The sequence below is a fragment of the Canis lupus genome, chromosome 25, assembly GCF_048164855.1.
Source record: "Canis lupus baileyi chromosome 25, mCanLup2.hap1, whole genome shotgun sequence".
NCBI lineage: Eukaryota > Metazoa > Chordata > Mammalia > Carnivora > Canidae > Canis > Canis lupus.
The window spans coordinates 20424657-20444263 of NC_132862.1; the positions used below are offsets into that span (position 1 = coordinate 20424657).

The 19607-nt window shown below is 37.6% G+C and overlaps 1 protein-coding gene and 1 long non-coding RNA gene across 6 annotated transcripts in view; one reads left to right on the forward strand and one right to left on the reverse strand.

Annotated features, from left to right (window-relative positions):
- The window catches only part of SMCO2 (single-pass membrane protein with coiled-coil domains 2), a 38423-nt gene extending 23538 nt beyond the window's left edge, over nucleotides 1–14885 (reverse strand). For 3 of the 5 annotated variants that reach the window (XM_072798553.1, XM_072798555.1, XM_072798550.1), the window contains exons 1-5: nucleotides 14729–14885; nucleotides 9015–9154; nucleotides 7473–7622; nucleotides 4394–4484; nucleotides 1171–1227 (exon numbers count right to left, since the gene is read on the reverse strand). In XM_072798553.1, the coding sequence (XP_072654654.1) occupies nucleotides 1171–1227; nucleotides 4394–4484; nucleotides 7473–7622; nucleotides 9015–9154; nucleotides 14729–14824 (534 nt within the window). In that variant the 5' untranslated portion in view covers nucleotides 14825–14885. The remainder of the gene's footprint in view (nucleotides 1–1170; nucleotides 1228–4393; nucleotides 4485–7472; nucleotides 7623–9014; nucleotides 9155–14728) is intronic. The other 2 variants (XM_072798554.1, XM_072798551.1) reach the window with 2 other exon arrangements.
- The window catches only part of LOC140617328 (uncharacterized), a 49345-nt gene extending 30006 nt beyond the window's left edge, over nucleotides 1–19339 (forward strand). Inside the window, exon 2 of the long non-coding RNA XR_012017570.1 lies at nucleotides 18904–19339. This is a non-coding gene — a long non-coding RNA (uncharacterized lncRNA). The remainder of the gene's footprint in view (nucleotides 1–18903) is intronic.
- The last annotated feature ends 268 nt before the right edge of the window (nucleotides 19340–19607 follow it).

Here is a 19607-nt window from a genome sequence, read left to right on the forward strand (position 1 = left end):
TAAAATTTATAGTATATGAATAAAAGTTCTCATTATGTTAGTTTGAATATTTGGACTCTATAGTTTAGCAAAAGAGCTGTCAACAAAAAATGTTTGGTTCCTGTTTTCTTCCCATCTCCTGCAGGTCATCAGGTAGAGATAACAGATGGTTTTGATTAGCTTATATCAATAAGTTCAAGAGACAGGCTGAAAGCAAACCATCTAAGACATGATTGCCAATTATATATATGTCAGGAGTAAATAATTTTAAGTTTTTTCATTAATCTGTAATTGACTTGTAGGATACTTTGAAAGAGCTATAGTAGGAAGAACAGTGTTCTGGGATTCAAGAAAGAAAGGTGCTAGAGGTGCCATTTCTAGAAATATTTTTTTAAATTTATTTATGATAGTCACACAGAAGGAGAGAGAGGCAGAGACACAGGCAGACACAGTTCCTGACGTGGAACTCGATCCCGGGTCTCCAGGATCGCGCCCTGGGCCAAAGGCAGGCGCCAAACCGCTGCGCTACCCAGGGATCCCTCTAGAAATATTTCTTAAACAAGAACCTGAAAAAGCAAGCAAAGATACGGATTTCTGAGGCATAGTTTGTAATGGGAAAGATTTATTATAAAGCCCCAACTATCCAATGAAATGGATTTAATCCAAAAATCAAATCCTGCATTATATAAACAATGAAAAGGTAAAATGACATTTAGTGGCATAAAAAGTTGCTGAAGAAATATGCTAAGTGAAAACAGCAAGTTGCAACGTGTAAATACACGTGTAGGAAAATTTAAAAGAATACAGATATACTAAATATTTATTGTGTTGATCTTTGAGGGAGTAGCATTATTTTTCATTTTTATATGAAATAGCTCTGTTTTAATTATTAAAATAAGCATGCATTGCTTTTGTTAGAAGAAAAAATACACATACTTTTATTTTTTAATTGGGAGAGCAAGAACAAGACTGGTCTTTTCATCTAGAGATTTGGGCAAATCATGTCATGTTCTTGAGTTATGCTTTTCACCTCTGAAAATGAAGGTATAGGCTATAAGACAGTTCCCTTCTGGTTTTAAAATTCTGAGTCTAATCATCCAATTTTGGATTCCATTCACTAAAACTCTCCAGATCTGAGATTCCCTTGAAGAACCAATATTCTTCCTTATTATAACACCATTGTGTCATTACCTGAACACATTTGTTATCCATTTCTTCTAATTGCTTTTTAACTTCCATAATCTTCTCCTTTAAAATAAAAGGGCATAAATCAAAGTTATAATTAATTGAAACAAAATAGAGATTTTTAAAAAAGATTTTATCTATTTATGCATGAGAGACACAGAGAGAAAGAGAGGCAGAGACACAGGCAGAGGGAGAAGCAGGCTCCATGCTGGGAGCCCTGCGTGGGACTCGATTCTAGGTCTCCAGGATCACGCCCTGGGCTGAGAGCAGCACTAAACTGCTGAGCCACCTGGAGAAGATTTTTAGAAGAAAGCTCATTCATAATCAAAAAGTCTGAGATTCAATAACAACTGTTTTTTTGATACTGCTCTTTTTTTCTTTTTCTTTTTTAAAGATTTATTTATTTATTCATGAGAGACACAGAGAGAGAGAGAGAGAGAGAGAGAGAGGCAGAGACACAGGCAGAGGGAGAAGCAGACTCCACGCCGGGAGCCCGATGTAGGACTCGACCCTGGGTCTCCTGGATCAGGCCCTGGGCTGAAGGCGACGCTAAACGGCTGAGCCACCCGGGCTGCCCTGATACTGCTCTTGATGCTGATCTCCAAAATCAACATTAAGTTGAATCAACAAGATAGAATTAGCCACATCCTACACCCTTGAGCTAGGCACTGTGCTGGTTGGATACATGTTACGAGCATTTACCCCCAAACAATTTCCAGAGAATGTATAGTTACACCCCTCTTTTACTAAATCCATCAATCACCAACTTCTATATTGTGTGACTTAATTACTTAGAAGGGAGCTGTGACCTTATAATCACATTTTACTTGGTACCCTGGTTTATTTATATAGTAAGTATCTTTGCACAGTTTTTATCTAAGATAATTGTATTAAAGATAATGGGAGTCAGTCACAGAATGAAAGTCTAGATGTTGATATGGAGATCTCAGAAAGCTTCATGGATTTGGGGGTTAAATATGACAACATTCAAAGGCCACCTCAAAGTCCTTTCCTAATCTTACCTTTTAAATTTGTTTCTGCTGTGTGTGTGTTTTTAAAGTGATTTTACCAATTTTTTCCCTCCTCTCCCTTTCACGTCATTCTGAGTCACTCCAATTCTTCATGAGATATAAATAAGCCAATACATGTGGTATTACTTCAACTTTATTAACTTATTTCTCCTTTAATTTTCCCACACTTTGGTTGTTGTTTCCATATCTAACAATCTTCACTTTCCTTTCACTGGAGTAAACCTATAGCCGTTGCTATTGACTTTGTTTCTGTAATGTTTATATTTAAAATTTTAAATTCATTATATTGCTGCCTTTGCTTTTATGTAGCCTTTCCCATCACTCTTTAGACTTATTGAGGATGGACCTTGTGTCCAGTTTTAGAATCACGTGTATTGAGCTATGATTTATATACTGTAAACCTCACTGTTTAAAAGTGTATGGTTTTCGACATAATCATTAGCACAAGATATAGAATATTTCCATCTATACCAAATTTCCTGTGCTCCTTTGTCAGTCCTCCCTCCCTTTGTGCATACAACTCTAACAACTACTAACCTCTTTTCTGTTCCTATAGTTTTGCCATTTTCAGAATGTTATGTAAGCTTCTGGATCTGGCTCGCTTCACTCAGCATAATGCATTTGAGACTCATTCATGTTGTTGAATGAGTAAGAAGTCCATTCCTTCTTATTGCTGAGTAGTATTCTATCATATAACATGTACCACACTTTATCCACATACCAGTTGGTGGATATATGGGATTGTTTATAGTTTTAAGTCATGCTATTTTTCAAAGTGCATACAAAGCTGTGCATCCCCAGGACAGAGAGAATCTCCATATGTAGTTGTCATGCCTTCCCTTTTCATATTATCCTAAGCCTCTGTTGGTTTCTTTTTTATTTTTTTATTTATTATTTTTAAAAGATTTTATTTATTTATTCAGAGAGAGAGAGAGAGAGAGAGAGAGAGGCAGAGACACAAGCAGAGGGAGAAGCAGGCTCCATGCAGGGAGCCCGACTGGGACTCTATCCTGGGTCTCCAGGATCACGCCCTGGACTGAAGGCGGTGCTAAACCGCTGAGCCACCCAGGCTGCCCATGGTTTCTTTTTAAATCTCACTTTCATTTATCTTTGTGCTCTTTTATCTTTCTCCCCATTCTTATGATACCCATCCCTCACTAACCCTACCTCCTACTGAAATCCACATCCCTGTGACACTACTGACTTTTAGAGGAAATTTTGCAGGGCAGGATATTTTTTGGCTTTTGCCCTCTTTTCTTTTCTCATAATTTGCACTTTCCAAAGCCCAAGGATAGTGAAAAAACTCTTGACTTTTCAACTAGCTCAAAATGAGGTTGCTGCTTCAAAATTTTGTACTAAAGCATGGTTAAAAGTATTTCCCCCCATGTTAAATCTGTGCTTATCTGTAGCTGGCTTTTAATATGTGAAGGGTCCAAATAAACATTACCTTCCTACAATAAAAGGGACATTTCTTCTTTATTTCCTCCAAAAGTCACTTAAGCTTTCTGGCTTGAACTACAGCAGAGGAGGTAGCAAGACACAGGATTTTCCTTTCTTAGAGATTTTTTTTTCCAAAGGCATGAAGTTTAAAAATACTATCAGCCAGAGCTCTAAAGTTGAATTCTTATCCAAAGTTGGTCACTACCTTTCTAACACCTTGAGACTCTTTAAAAAAGGGAAAGTAAACCTTTCGCAGAAAAGAGTGTCTCAGAAGCGCAAGGCAAGAAAACAACAGAAAAACTGGAGCTCATGAAAATCAACATAAGAACTCTTCAAGAAGGCATCAAAGATGAAGACAAATATATCTCTTACATTTTAAGGATGTTATTCACAAATATTTAATTCTGGATGTCTTCTCTGAATTGTTAGGTGCCTGGATACAAATATTAGGAAGATAAGTCTTTTCTTAAGATACCCATCATTGTCTTAAGATGGCATAAAGATATAAGCCTATTGAACTGAGTTTGTAGGTAGAATTAAAAAGTCTCTTTGTGTCATCAGGGAATAGAAGGAGTGGATCCCACATGAAAGGTGCTCAGAACTGACCACCAGGGAGCACCACCAGAGAGCACCTCTCCTTGGGACAAAAGATAGGTTTTAATTCTTATTATGACCTGGTAAATGATAATAGAAGGGGTGGGAATGGTGGCAAACTCTTCACAACCTCCCAGCTTATCTTTTCCAAGCCTCCAGCTTACCTCAATGTTTGCCCCCTGATCAGGGTCAAGGTCCTGGTGTGACCCCAGCTTTTCAATTTGGCCCTCCAAGGACATCACCTCATTTAGTAAGCTGCAAACAGACAAAGAGATTGATTAAGTCCTATAGATTAAGAAAAATCACCCAATAGGTTTTTTTTTTTTTTTCATCTTTCAAGAATGAAATCCAATTCTTACATAGAGGACTCTTGAGTAGTGGGGTGTTGGAATGGGATGTCACAAAAGCAATGCAAGAAAAACACTAATCTATATAATAGTAAAGAAATGTAAGGCCTAATTGGATATAGAAGCAGAAAATTTAAAAGATTAAAATGGAAGCTTAGCTAAATTTCTAGGAAAAAACCCTACAGAAAATATTTGGAACTTAGAACTAGGTAAAGATTTCTTAGACTTGACACCAATAATACTACCTATAAGAGGGAACATTGATAAACTGGACCTCATAGAAACTTTAAAGCTTTAGTTTGGCCAAAAACTCTGTTAAATGGATTTGCTTGTCAATATCTGGTAAAGGTCTTATGTCTAGAATATATGAAAGCTTTTCAAGCCTCAACATTAAAAAAAATAAACCATCCAATTGAGAAATAGGCAAAATACATGCACAGACATTTCACTAAGGAGAAACAGGCATGGCAAATATGTGAAATGATGCTCAGCACATTAACTATTAGAGAAATTCAAATTAAGACTGCAAAGATATATTGCTACAAATTTATCGGAATGGCTAAGACGCAAAATAGTGATAATGTCAACTGCTAATGAGGATGTGGAAAATTTGGGTCACTCAGACATTGGTGGTGGGAATGTAAAAATGGACAGCCACTCCAGAAAATAGCTTGGTGCTTCCTGTCAAAACTAAAAACAGACTTACCACGTGAACCAACCATTTCATTCTTGGGCAATTATCCCAAGAAGATATCCCAAGAAGAGAAATGAAGATTTATTTTCACACAGGAAGTTGTACATGAATGTCCAAAGTGGCTTTATTCATAATAGCTGGAAACTAGGAATAACACACTTATCCTTTGATGGGTGAATGGTTAACCAAACTCTCTCTGTATATATATCCATACCATGGAATACTACTCAGCAACAAAAAGATAGGAACTATTGATAGACAAGCAACAGCTCGGATGAACCTCAGGAAAATTATGCTGAATGAAAAAATAAATCTCAATGGGATGCATAATGCATCACTTGATAACATTTATGGAATAACTTGGTTATAGACATGTGGAAATGATTTGTCATTGCTGGTGATTAGGGGAGGGCCAGAGGGAATAGGTGTGGCTAAAAAGGGGTAAAACAGAGGAGTCTTGTGCAAGGGTAGATTGAGCATCTTGATGTGGTGGTGGTTTTCTAAGACTACTCATATAATAAATTGCACAGGACTGTATGCATATTTACATACAAAAAAGAGAATACATATAACTGGAAAATCTGAATAAGCTCTGTTTAAAATACCAAGGTCAATTTCTTGGTTTTGATGGTATGCTAGAGTTGGACAAAATGTTACCATTTGGAAAAAAAAATGTTACCATTTGGAAAGGCTGAGGGAAGATGAAATGGGCAAATTCCTTGAAAGATACAATCTACCATGATATATACCCAAGAGTTCAGTAGCCTGAATGGCTCTATATGTCATTAAAGAAATTCAATTTGTAGTTGAAAATTTTACTGTAATGAAATACTCAGGCAATATGGCTTCACTGGTGAATTAAATCAAACATTTAAAGAAGAAATTATGCCAGTTCTACACAATTTTATCCAGAAAATAGAACAAATGGGGAAATATCCCATTTTTTTCTATCAGGCAAGTTTTTTGGTACTAATACATTACAAGAAAGAAAAAGGCCAATATCTCTCATTAACATATCCAAAAATTCCACTTTAGTAAACAGAATCCAACAATATATAAAAAGACCAAGCTGAGTTTATTCTGGGAATTCAAGGCTGGTTCAGCATTCAAAAATCAGTCATTATAATCTCCCATATTAGGAAATTATAAACAAACAAATAAACAACATGATCATTCATAGATGCAGCAAAAGCTATTGAAAAAATTTAGTATCATTCCTGATTTAAAAAAATATCTCAGTAAACTAATAATAGAAAACACTTTCTCAATCTCAAAAAACAAACAACCCACCCCCCAAACCAGCAAAACACTTCACATTACACTTAATGTTTTTTCTATAGGATTGAGAACAAGGTAAGTATGTCCAGTGTCTGCTGTCATTCCTCCAATTCAACATCATACTAAAAGTTCTAGTTAATATGATAAGGTAGTAAAAAAGAAGTAAAAGATAGATTGAAAAGGAAGATATAAACCTCCCTCTATTTGCAGATGACATGATTATCTATGTGGAAAATCCCAAATAACTTACAAAACTACTGGAACTAATAAATGAAGTTAGCAAGGTCACAAGACCAATATACAAAAACCAACTGCATTTCTATAGCCTAGCAATTAATAATTAGAGATTAGAAAAATTTTAAGTATGATGGCACCAAAAGCATTAAAAACTTAGGCATAAATCTAACAAAATGTGACACGTCTGTACTCTGAACATAAACAACACAAATAGAAGGAATCCCTTTGACTCAAAGCCTGTTCTTTTTATACCAGTGACTACATACATAACAGTTACTCTTATCTTTTCTGTTTCATCTTAAAATTTCTTACTTAGATTCAAATATGCATTAACAAGCATTCTTTTAAATACTTTTTTCATGTCATGCTGGTTGGATCCCTTTGGACAATACTGAGTAAAGCTCAAGAGTTATTGGGGACTTGAAGTCCTTCCTTTGATGACTATTAACATAGCTACAAAAAAAGATCCTATAAGCAAAGTCCTTTCCTTGAGAAAAGAGAGAGCCAAAATGCAGATAACTTTGATATACACTTTGAGATTTTGTGACATTGACTTCTAAATCCAAGACTTGGTACTTCTTATTCTGAAGACTTTTCCTGAAAGATTTTACCAACTCTTAAACCAAGAGTTTCTGAGGTTACGAAAATTTTCAGAATTTTTTGACCAAACCCAGCACCCTAAATTACCTCTTCACTGTGTTCTCTGTTAGGTTTATTTTTTGTACAATATTATTAATTTTCTCTATCCAGTCTGTGTGATCAGCTCTAAGTTCTTTCACTTGTAGTCCCATCCGTGTATTCCAGTGGTTTAGCTGGAAGAACATGTTCTCCTGACTCCTGCAGAAATATTATTATGATCAGCTTTAAGGTAGGAAATGGGAAACATCTTCAAATGGCCCCAAACCTTCTTCCTTTGACAGGTTGGTATGCTTATTCATTTCCTGCCACTAAAATGTGCCAGGTAGGCAGTTAGGCCTCAAAAAAAAAAAAAAAGTTTTGAGCATTTATTTAATATCCATTTAAAAAAATAATATCCATTTTAGCAGATCTTCATAAGGCTGGAGATAAAATGTATCTTACATTTAATTTTAAAAATGATGTATTTTTAATTTCCCTGCATGGATTGAATGTTGAGAATTACACTATCTTAATGAATGTTGGGACAGTGATTCCATCTTTTTAGGAGTAGAGAGGTATGAAATATGGAAAGAGTCTACAAGGGCTTAATAATACTTTTTTATTGATAATTTTTTCATATCTAGAAAATTATCTGTGAATGACGATATATGCATTAATTTCAGGCTCCAAAGAAGGGCTGGGAAAAAGAAACCCATGGCTCTGCCTACATCTCTAGAAATATCCTTACTCCACATTTTTAAAAAGATTTTATTTATTCATGAAAGACAGAGAGAGGCAAAGACATAGGCAGAGGGAGAAGCAGGATTCCTGCGGGGAGCCCCATGTAGGACTTGATCCAAGGACCCTGGGATCACAATCTGAGCTGAAGGCAGATGCTCAACACCACTGAGCCATCCAGGTGTCTCATTACTCTATATTCTTACTGGAATGTGTATGTAGTTACTTGTGCACGTGAGTGTTTAAAGGTTTAAGACATACATGGATTTTAAATCTTCTTAAGTTCTCTGCTAAATTTCATTTTCTCCATAAAATACTGTTGTTGTTTTTTTTAATTGAAGTTTGAGGGGATCCCTGGGTGGCTCAGCAGTTTAGTGCCTGCCTTCAGCCCAGGGCGAGATTCTGGAGTCCCAGGATCAAGTCCCACATCAGACTCCCTGCATGGAGCCTGCTTCTCCCTCTGCCTGTGTCTCTGTCTCTGTCTCTGTCTCTCTCTGTGTGTCTCTCATGAATAAATAAATAAAATCTTAAAAAAAATAAATTGAAGTTTGATTTACAGTGTTAAATTAGCTTCAACTGTACAATGTAATGATTCAACAGTTCTATACATTACTCAGTGATCATTGCAGTAAGTGTACCCTATATCCATTTTATCTATTTTACTTATCCCTCTATACTCACCTCTCTTCTGGCGACTACGTTTGTTCTCTGTACTCTTAAGAGACTGTTTTTTGTTTGTTCATTTGTTTTGTTTCTTAAATTTTACATATAAGTGTAATCCTATGGTATTTTTCTTTCTCTGACTGACTTATTTCATGTAGTATTATACCTACAAAATATTAAGTAATTCGTTTTGCATATGTCAAGGCTTACAGTTCAGGGATGTTCCCCTCTGAAAACTGCAAAGATGTGGATACGTGAGGATCCTCATGTTGAACCTGATTTGTTTCTTGCTCATTCTGTTCATTCTGTTCATCATCCTGACGATGCTCAGCCTCCAGCTCCAATGTATTCTAAGGAAGATTATCAAAGAAGTAAAGCAGAAAATAAAGGGTTATCACAAGAGGAGATGGTCTCTTTAGCCTACTCATCCCCCTTTCTCTGGAGGGCAAACATAGAACCCTCTCTGAGGTAGGAGCCTTCTAATGCATTTATAAAATAAGTAGACATGCCCTCCTGCTCCATTGACAGAGGAAGGCTGGGGCAGAGACACCTAGAACATTAGTGTTCTCATGCAGAGCTCTTTTCAGTGCTGGTGAGTAACAGAATTCCACTTGACCATGGAAACTAGCACTCCACTCAAGATGACTGGTTTCCAAAAAAGTCAATGTCAAGGAAAAGTAAACGGGGATGGAACTATTTTATATTGAGTCTAAAGAGATATAACAACTAAATGCATTGCATGGACCTTGTTTGGATCTGATTTTAAAAGCATGGGCAAAAAAAATATAAAATAAAATAAATAAAAGCATGGGCATTTGCCAGGTTTTGGCACCAAAAAACAAAACAAAAACCTTAAAAAAATAAAAGTATGGGCATTTGAGGAAGAATTGAAAAAATTAGAATGTTCAGAGAATTGAGGATATTAGATTATATCATAGAATTATTGCTAATTTTCCTGATGTGATGTTGGAATCTTGGTTATGTAGAAGAAAGTCTTTATTTTTAGAAATGCTGTCTGAAAATAAACAGGAATAAAGTCTCATGCTTTCTTTGACCTACTTTTAAATGGTTCAAAAAATTCCATCTATCTACACATGTAAAGAGAAAGCAAATGTGACAAACAGTAACAATTTTAAAATCTAAGTGTGAGAATATATTGATCTTCATATAATTCATTTAAATTTTCTTTTTATTTAAATTTTTTCATAATAAGGAGTCATAAAGGGGAAAAGCCTACTTTATCAGTTTGACCCACGAAATTTCTTTCTTTCTTTTCTTTCTTTCTTTCTTTCTTTCTTTCTTTCTTTCTTTCTTTCTTTCTTTCTTTCTTTCTTTCTTTCTTTCTTTCTTTCTTTCTTCTTTGCCTTGTTCTAGAAAAATATCCAAAGCATTTTCTGATATTTCACTTCTATGCATGCACACAGCTGACAATAGTTTATCTTTGAACATTTCTTTAGTAACTACATTGTGAAACATTTAGCTGTCCTTTGAAGAAGTTTGGTCTGAAATTTATGTGTTTCAGCAGAACTATTTTTAAACTGGAAGGAGAAAAAGTTGGAGTGCAGATCAGTCTGTTATTGAAATGCCTGGATAAATTACTGACCATGTCAACAGTAATAACTAACATTCACACAACTCTTGGCAAAATTCTTTCATGTGCCTTCTTTCCTGTAATTCCCATGATAGACCTGAAGTGGATAAAGTCAGGTGTTGAAATCCCCGAGGTCATTCATATTAATAATTATCCCAAGGTTCTACGGTGTAGTGGGTTGAATGATCCCTCCAAAAAAGATACGGCCATGTCTGAATGCTAAGACCCTGAGAATGTGACTTATTTGGAAAAGAGTCTTTGTGGATGTAAAGAGTTAAGGGTCTTAAGATGAGGCTATCTTGAATTACCTGGGTCCTAAATCCATGAGAAGTGTCCTAATGAGAGGCAGAAAACACCTCCACGGAAGGGGAGGTCATGTGAAGACAGAGGCAGCCACGTGCCAAGAAATACCTGGAGCCACTAAAAGCTGGATGAGACAAGGAAGGATGCTTTCATAGAGTTTTCAGAGGGAGCATGGCCCCACTGATTTCAGACCTCTGCCTCTAGGATTATGAGAGAATACATATTGGGTTGTTTTAAGCCACCAGGTTTGTGGCAATTTGTTACAGCAACCTTGGGAAACCAGTACATTTGGCCAGGAAGTATGTAGACTAGAGCTTGAAGTAGGTTTTCTGATTCTAAGACTGTGACTGTTTTCATCTTATCTAGTCCTTGGATCCACATTAAGAACCAGTCTCTACCACTGTCACTTCCACAATCCAGTGGCACCTTACTATTGAGGTAAGGATTATTATCATACTTACAGATGAAGAAATGATGGCTAAATTTTCAAGTACTAGATAACTCCATTATATCTTAGCTACTTCTTTGTGAATAATAAGCATTCACAATGTCAATTTTGTCCCACCTAATCTTTTACCAAGGTATTCAAAGGCATCGGGAATATTGTGATATAAAGCAAAAACGCCTCATCAGGTATGGAGGACCTGAGTTCTAAGCCTTGTTCTACTCCTGTGTACATTGAGCCACCTAACCACTCTAAAGCTCAGTTTCCTGTTCTGTAAGAAGGAAATGGGACCAGATCATCTCCAGAGTTCTATGTCCAAAAAACCTACAATGACATTTCTCATTTTCATTAATCAGTTTACTATAATGATTAGTACACCACAAAAGAGTCAAAAGTCAGGAAGTAGAAATCAAATATTTTTTAAAAGCTGCAGGATTGAACAAATACAGAGGTGTGTGTGTGTGTGTGTGTGTGTGTGTATTTTAATAACAAACTAAAAGTGTTCCTGCATGAAATACAAAGCCTGAGGGTATTACTTTCCATTTTTGTGTAGCTCTTTGAAAAGCTCATATGTCTCTGTCTTGAGTGTTCCATAGGCACCTTAAACTCAGCAAGCAAAGAACTGAACTCATCATATTTCCCCTCCACCTTGTCCAGGTTCTCATCTTTACATATGTTTCCCCTATTCATCCAGATGCTTCTGCAGGAACCCTGAAAGGAGTCCTTATGTTTTCATGAGAGAGATTCTTTTCCCACTTTATCACTCATGTCACATCTACTTGATGTCCAAGCCCAATAACACTTATCTTTTAAACCTGTATCCTTTTCTCTCCATCTTCATGGCTACCAGTCTGTGTCTTGCTCTGTGGTCCTCATCACTTCTGCCTCCTTTTGGCATCCTGGCTCCCAGCCTGCATCCTGTTCGATCTCCATCTCCTTAGTGATCTTGCTGCTCACTTCTTCATCACCCCTTTTCTTTTACCTTTCCTCTCTCAGAACACAAGTTCCCTTTGGTCCTTTTGTCTTTGTAGGTACTGTCCCTTTCTGAAATGCTTTTCTTCCATCCAGTTTATTCTTCAAAATTCGGTTTTCCTATTCCTGGTTGTCTGCCTGTATAGCATCAGCCATGTACTTTGTAGCACACCTGCTACATCTAGCATGGATTTATCATGAATAGCCATTTTCTTGTCTGATTTCCTACTAGTGTGTGAGCTCACTGAGGGGAAACGATTTTAAATAAATAGAGAAAGAGATACCCTCCACACTTTGCAGTGCCTAGAACATGGTGGATGCTCAAAATGGGGTTTAGAATAAATAGATTTCCTATACTCACTGCAGCACTATTTACAATAGCTAAGACATGGAAGCAACTTAAGCATACATCAATAGATGAATGAATGGATAAAGAAGATGTGGTATATATACACAACGGAATATTTTTCAACCATAACAAAGACTGAGATCTTGCCAATTGTGACAAAATGGATGGATCGAGAGGGTATTAGGCTAGGTGAGATCAGTCACACAGAGAAGGCAAATACCATATGATTTCACTTATATGTGGAATATAAAAAACAAAGCAAATGAGTAAACAAAACAAAACAGAAACAGATTTATAAATACAGAGAAAAAACTAGTGGTTGCCAAAGAGAGGAATGAAGTAGGGGAGGGGGATTGGGAGGTACAAACTTCCAGTTATGAAAGCAAAATAAATAAAAAGTCTACATAAGTAAGCAAATACCTAATACATAAGTAAGCAAATGCTTGGGAGAGATGCAGACAAAAGCAGGAAATAGGAAAGTGTGCTCACTCATCTGGCATCCAAAATCAACACTATACATAGTAGTGCCAGAAATTGGAAAATGTGAAACCAGAGCAAAATATTCATTTCTAAATATTTGGGGGGCTTTGATAGTTAGATATGGCAATTTTGACAGCCTGGCTAAAGTCTATTTTGTTAATTAAGCCAACTGATTTTTAAAATTTCTGTTAACTCTTGTCTTTTTTCTGAACCTTTAAATCTTATGGTTTCATTAAAAAAAAAAGCAAATGTAAGATTATGCAAATTAAAGACCTTTGGTTTACTTTCAGAGAATAAGAAATCTGTCTCTTTCCCAAGAAGGCATATACTTGTCCTTTTACTGGCAAAGAGCCTAGTTTATTAGTCCCCATGTTAATTAAGTAGCTGTATGTGATATATTTTTATATGATTGTAGAATTTGCCATATAAATAAATTGATATAAAGAAATATAGCCAAAATCCTTTTGGTAAACCTTATACCCTGTCTTGAAGTTTGTAAGAAATAGTCTTTTTGCCTTATACCCTGAGAATGTGGACTATTTGGTAAACTCTTAGAGTGAATAATTTTGTTCTCTAATTAGACTTATTCTGATCTGAACTGAGTCAACAACTGATGTTCCCTGCCTGGCAGGATTCAGCAGGTCACATTATGCTGTGCGTGCAGGGAAGGTGTCCTGGCAAACTGGGTCTAATGGTAGCAGCCTTTGCCTGGAGTCCAGGGACAAGCCTCCCCCCAATCTCAATCAGATGATACTATTTATAGAGTAATACCTTCAATTCCTGTGTTCCCTAAGATCATAGCACCTCATACCTCAATTGCCCTATTTCCTTTTCTCACCTTCAGCCTTCCTAAAACCCCCATCCTAAGTCTCCCCTTCTAAATCAATTCCTATTATTCTTTTTTTCCATAAAAGGTGTCTGTCTATCTCTCCTTTTGCTTTTTGTCTGTATCACTATATCTATTCTCCACATCTCTAACTCCATCCTCTCATGCCTTCTACCCCTTTCTATTTCTTTTTTTGTTTACTTCCTGAAGAGTCCTTGAAGGTAAGGTCCAGCTTAGAATATTCTTTCATGGCCTTTCTTTGTATGGATTTACAGAATTAGCCATTTCTGAATCCAAAATATACACTCAAAGGAGAAGTAGAGAAAGAGATCAATCCTGAGCTTCCTTTGGGGGCTGCATCAGCTTGGAGATGGACATTCCCACTCTATCCTTCCTTTGTGTTCTTCTGACTGGTTGAAACCAAGGGTCAGTAGCCTGGGGAATCTATTTGCTCATCACTAACAACTGAGTCTGTCTTAGCATGCCTCTGCTCTGATACAAATGGTGGCGAAAACAAAAACCCTTTCCAGGACAATCTCAGGCATTTGTTGAAATTTCCTCCATTCTATGTCAGCCAGATGAGTGAATGTCAAAGATGGAGAGATGTTCAGACTAAATGGAGTAACTAAATCACTCCCATGCTTCCTATTGGAAGACAATCTGTGAGCAGGGGGCGATTTGACATATGGCAATTTGCTCTAAGGTGAAAAATGTCACAGTTTTTTCACAAATCCCAAGGACCCAAGTAACATATAATGCACAAGTTTTTGCGTGGGAAGGTCAGCAAGTCCCTCATAGGATAACAGAAGCCCTCAGGTGAGATACTACCTCCCTCCTGGTTTCAAGCCCTGAACACCCTGCACCCATTATAAGGAAGTCCTTAGATATTTCCTTACAATGTCCAGATAGGAGATGTGAGTTTCCCCTCTTCACCCACCGCAACAAGTCTCCCTCTTACCCATTTTGTAGTCTCTGTCTCACGAAGGAAGTCAGTTTGAGGCTTTTTGGAGAAAATGCTGTCTCCATCATCTGATCTATCCAAGATGTGGTCCATTTTGGTAAATTCCCTTAGTAAACTGCAAGCCACACAATCAAGACGGGTGCTGTTATCAGGTCTTAGGTATACAGTTTAAATCTGCCCTAAACATTTCTAGAGGGAGGACACTGGAATCTTTTCCGGCCCCCAGGAGCACCTGCTGCCTCTGTACTGATTTGACTCTGTGTGAATAGTACACTGCACAAAACAGGAATAGAGAGGCTGGGTAAGGATTTGCTGACTGAATCAATAAGTGATTTAGCAGTGAGATTTCAAATTCCCAAAGCCATTGCAGCTGTGTAGCTGTCTGTGCACAAATGCGTATATAAAATAAACAGTAATAAATAAATACCCTTTTTAAAAAGTAGAGTAAAAAAGTGTCATGTGGTTCAAAGACTACGCAGAATGGAGTAAGTTTGCGATATTATCCTAATCTCAAGCCCCTGGATATCCTTCCCACATTACTAGTTTCTTCTTTCTTCTTCCACAGAGATTCTATGCCCAACTCAGTAGCCATGTTAATGTAAATATATGTCTTTTTAAATATACATGAGAGGATATTATACACACAGGTTTTTAAAAACCTCTTAGAGTCCATTTCCTATTAGCACATATAGAGCTGCTTCATTTTATTTTATTTTATTTTACTTTTCAAAGATTTATTTATTTATTTATTTTAGAGAGAGAGAGAGAGAGAGAGAGATACCACAAGCAAGGAGAGGGGGAGGGAGAGAGATCCTCCAGCAGACTCCCCATTGAGCATGAAACCGGGATGTGGGGCTAGATCTCTCAGTCCTGGGATCGTGACCTGAGCTGAAATCAAGAGTCGGACGCTTAACTAACTGAGCCACCCAGGTGCCCCTTTCTCATTTTAAAAATGGTTATATGGTATTCTTTTGTGGGTCCATACACTAATTTGCAAATGAGTTCTTTATTAATGCATATATGGATGATTTCTAGTTAATTGCTACTACAAACAATGCTGTAATGAATATCTTTACACATCTAGGTGTCAACGTACATGTGTACAAGTATATCTATTAAATAACCCTAAAAATAGAATTACTGAGTCGATAGATATATATTTTTTAAATTTTGGTAGATGTTACCAAGTTATGCCATAAAGAGCTTAAATCCATTTTATACTTCTAGCAAAAATGATGAGTGTGCCTGTTTTCCAGTCCTTTCCTACAATCATGTATTACTAAAGTTTTTGATCTCTGCCAATCCCATATGCTTCAACTGGTATCTCATTTTAGTTTTAAACTTTTTTATTCATGAGGCTAAGCATCTTTGCCTATGTGTATAAAACTCATTGATATTTCCTTTTCTATGGTAAGTGTGTCGATAACCTTTGCCCATTTCCTATTGGACTACTGTTATTTTCTGGAGTGCATATGTGTGTGTATATGCACATACACACCATGCTCATATGCTCATACACTCACATATACTTCTGAGTGAATCATAATGAATTTTTGTTGGAGGTCTATGGCAGTAATTTCCAGTCTCTGGGTTTTGAACCTTGAGGTGGGGGACACTTTCACATATCTTGCATAGAAAGAGGTTTTGGAATTTCTAAACATTTCTGTGGATTGCTTGATTAACTGAACACTGCTCAAAGTTTCCAAATGTATATATGACTGTTATTAATAAATTGTAAATGCATTTAAAAACATCTTTGCTGTTGTAATATCTTTTTTGAGGAGGATCCTGGAAAGTCTTTTACTTAATACATTTATTCCTATTTAAAAAGGTTGCTGGGGGGGATCCCTGGGTGGCTCAGAGGTTCCGCGCCTGCCTTTGGCCGAGGGCATGATCCTGGAGTCCCGGAATCGAGTCCCGCATCGGGCTCCCGGCATGGAGCCTGCTTCTCCCTCTGCCTCTCTCTCTCTCTCTCATGAATAAATAAATAAAATCTTAAAAAAAAAAAAAAAGGGAGCCCAGAAATCCAGAAATTAAAAAAAAAAAAAAGGTTGTTTGGCAGCCCTGGTGGCTCAGCGGTTTAGTGCTGCCTCCGACCCAAGGTGTGATCCTGGAGACCCAGGATTGAGTCCCACATCCGGCTTCTTGCATGGAGCCTGCTTCTCTCTCTGTCTGTGTCTCTTTGGAAGAGCCATTTCTTCAGCACTGCAGGGACAATGATGGTGACAAGAGGGTTTTCACAGTGGGATTGGCAACTACATTCCCCACCCTGAAACACTGGTGTATATTTCAGGGATCTTGGCCTTAACACTTCTCTGTTCCAAACTGGACATCAGTTGTAAGGGACCCAAAGTAAGCTCTAAGGTTTCTCTGTTCAAATATATATACAGGAAAGTCTTTGTATGTGGCTGTTCCTTAGGACTTCTCTGGTTAACATGAGGGTTGTTGGAGGATGCAAATGTGTATTTTGAGTCCTTGAATGGACTATTAGAGAGCAATATAAAAGAGCCAGGCAAGGAAAATGGAAAACTTCATTTTTATAATCTCCTTCTAATTGTATGTATATATGTACACTGTAAAAAATAGAAAAAGAGGAAGAAGGAAATAAAAATCATTGGTACCCTACAGATAACCAGAGATACCGTGGAGGTATTCAGACAAAACCACTGTTAATACTGTTGTATTTATTCCCATTTCTTTTTTTTTAAGATTTTATTTATTGATTCATGAGAGACATAGAGAGAGGCTGAGACACAGACAGAGGGAGAAGCAGGCTCCCTGCAGGGAGCCTGATGTGGGGCCTAATCACTGGACCCGGGATCCAGGATCATGCTCTGAGCTGGAAAGGCAGATGCTCAACCAGTGAGCCACCCAGGCATCCCTATTTATTTCCATTTCTGAACTTGAGATTCATCTTATTCTTTTCCTATTAGGTTATTTCTAATATTTTACTAATGTAAATAATATATTAATGAATATCTTTGCTTAGTAATTTTCAGTGAGTCTATATTATTTTATTTACTTAGGATACTTCTTTAGAAGTAAAACTACTGAGTCAAATGTATATGTTCTTGGGCTGTTTTTTAGAGATAGAGAGAGAGCAGGGTGGGGGAGAGGGAGAAGGAGAGAGAGAATCCCAAGCAGAGTCTACACTCAGAGCAGATCCCCACTCAGGGCTTGATCTCAGGCCCCTGAGATCATGACTTGAACCAAAACCAAGAGTCAGTCACTTAGCTGCCTTCAGCTCAGGCCCGCCAAAGCGCATATGCTTTTTCAATTTTGATTTTATTTATTTATTTATTTATTTATTTATTTATTGAACAGGGAGAGGGGAAGAGAGAGAGAGGGAGAGAGAGAATCTCCAGCAGACTCCTCACTGACATGGAGCTCAATCCCATGACCCTGAGATCATGACCTGAGGTGAAGTCAAGCATCAGATGCCCAACTGACTGAGCCACCCAGGTGTCCCTGTATATACATTTTTAAGGACTTAGAAAAATATCCCCAGATTACTTTCCTAAAGATTCAACCACTATACACCACCAGAAGCTGTATATGAGAAGGGGAACTTTCATTCCTGCCAGACAGGCAAGTGTTAGTGGGTGGCGGTGGAGTGAATTGTTAGAATGCTGACGTGGTGAGAAACATAAAGGTGAAAGGAAAGAAAGGGAGTAGAGGGGTGTGAGACAGGTTCTAGAAAGCTCATATGAAAAGCTGTAAGAAAGGATCCATATGAAATATAACTCCTAGTTATTGGCAGGAATCACAAGGATTTTACCCACCACCAAGCAGGAAAAAACCTCCGCTATAGGGTGGCCTGGCCTCCAGGAGCCTGAAAGAATCACTGAGGGCCTGAGGGGACTGGAGACAGAAGGGAAGGGGTAGCAGGGATTTCCCTAGAAGGGTGAATTATGGCTGAAATGAGGAATGGGAGGAAGAGAGAGACTTTGGGAACCTGAGATTTTGGAACCATCTGGGTAGCCAGTGGCCTGGTCTATCACTTTGTGGCAAAATTGTGCTTTGTTTAACCAGCGTGAGGATCCACAGTGGATGTGGTACAAAGGGGACCCCTGTGAAGCAGAAGCAAAGGGAAACACTAGAACCTTTGATGTGAGTTAGCTCCATCCTTCTTTGAGTGTGACCACGAAGAATAAAACGTTGATCTCTTTCAGGAGGGACACTGTGACCCGCCCAATTTCATCACAGCGCCTATCTGGACAGTTTCATCTGTTTCCTGAAGATGTTAAGCATTGCTAAGGCAATTCCAAGCTCTGAAAGATGAATGGCCATGAAATCTGCCTGGTGTCATGTCTCTTTCCTGTCCAAAAATTAGAATACTGTGCAAATAATATTTCCTTATTTTGGTAATTCTCTGACAACATAATAACTTCCACTGGGTGATTTAAAAAAAATCTGTTTCTGGGGCACCTGGGTGGCTCAGGTTAAGCGTCTGCCTTCAGCTTAGGGTGTGATCCTGGGGTCCTGGGATCGAGTCCCGCATTAGGCTCCCCATGCAGGGAGCCTGCTTCTCCCTCTGCCTATGTCTCTGCCTCTCTCTGTGTGTCTCTCATGAATACATAAATAAAATCTTAAAAAAGAAAAAGAAAATCTGTTTCTGAATCCATCTCTTATTTCAAATAACAGAATCCTACTGATGGCTTATGTCTGTGCAGCTCCTAATAGATTACAAGCGCTTTTCACATGTTATCTTATTCAGTTACCAGAACAACACAATGAGGAAGGTATTGTTCCTGTTTTATGTGTGTATTGTTTGAAGCTCTGGGAGATGGCATGATTGCCTTAGAGTCATACAGTTGGTTAACTAGCAAAACTAAAAATTTCCATGTCCTCACCACTACCTATAAGGGATTTCTCT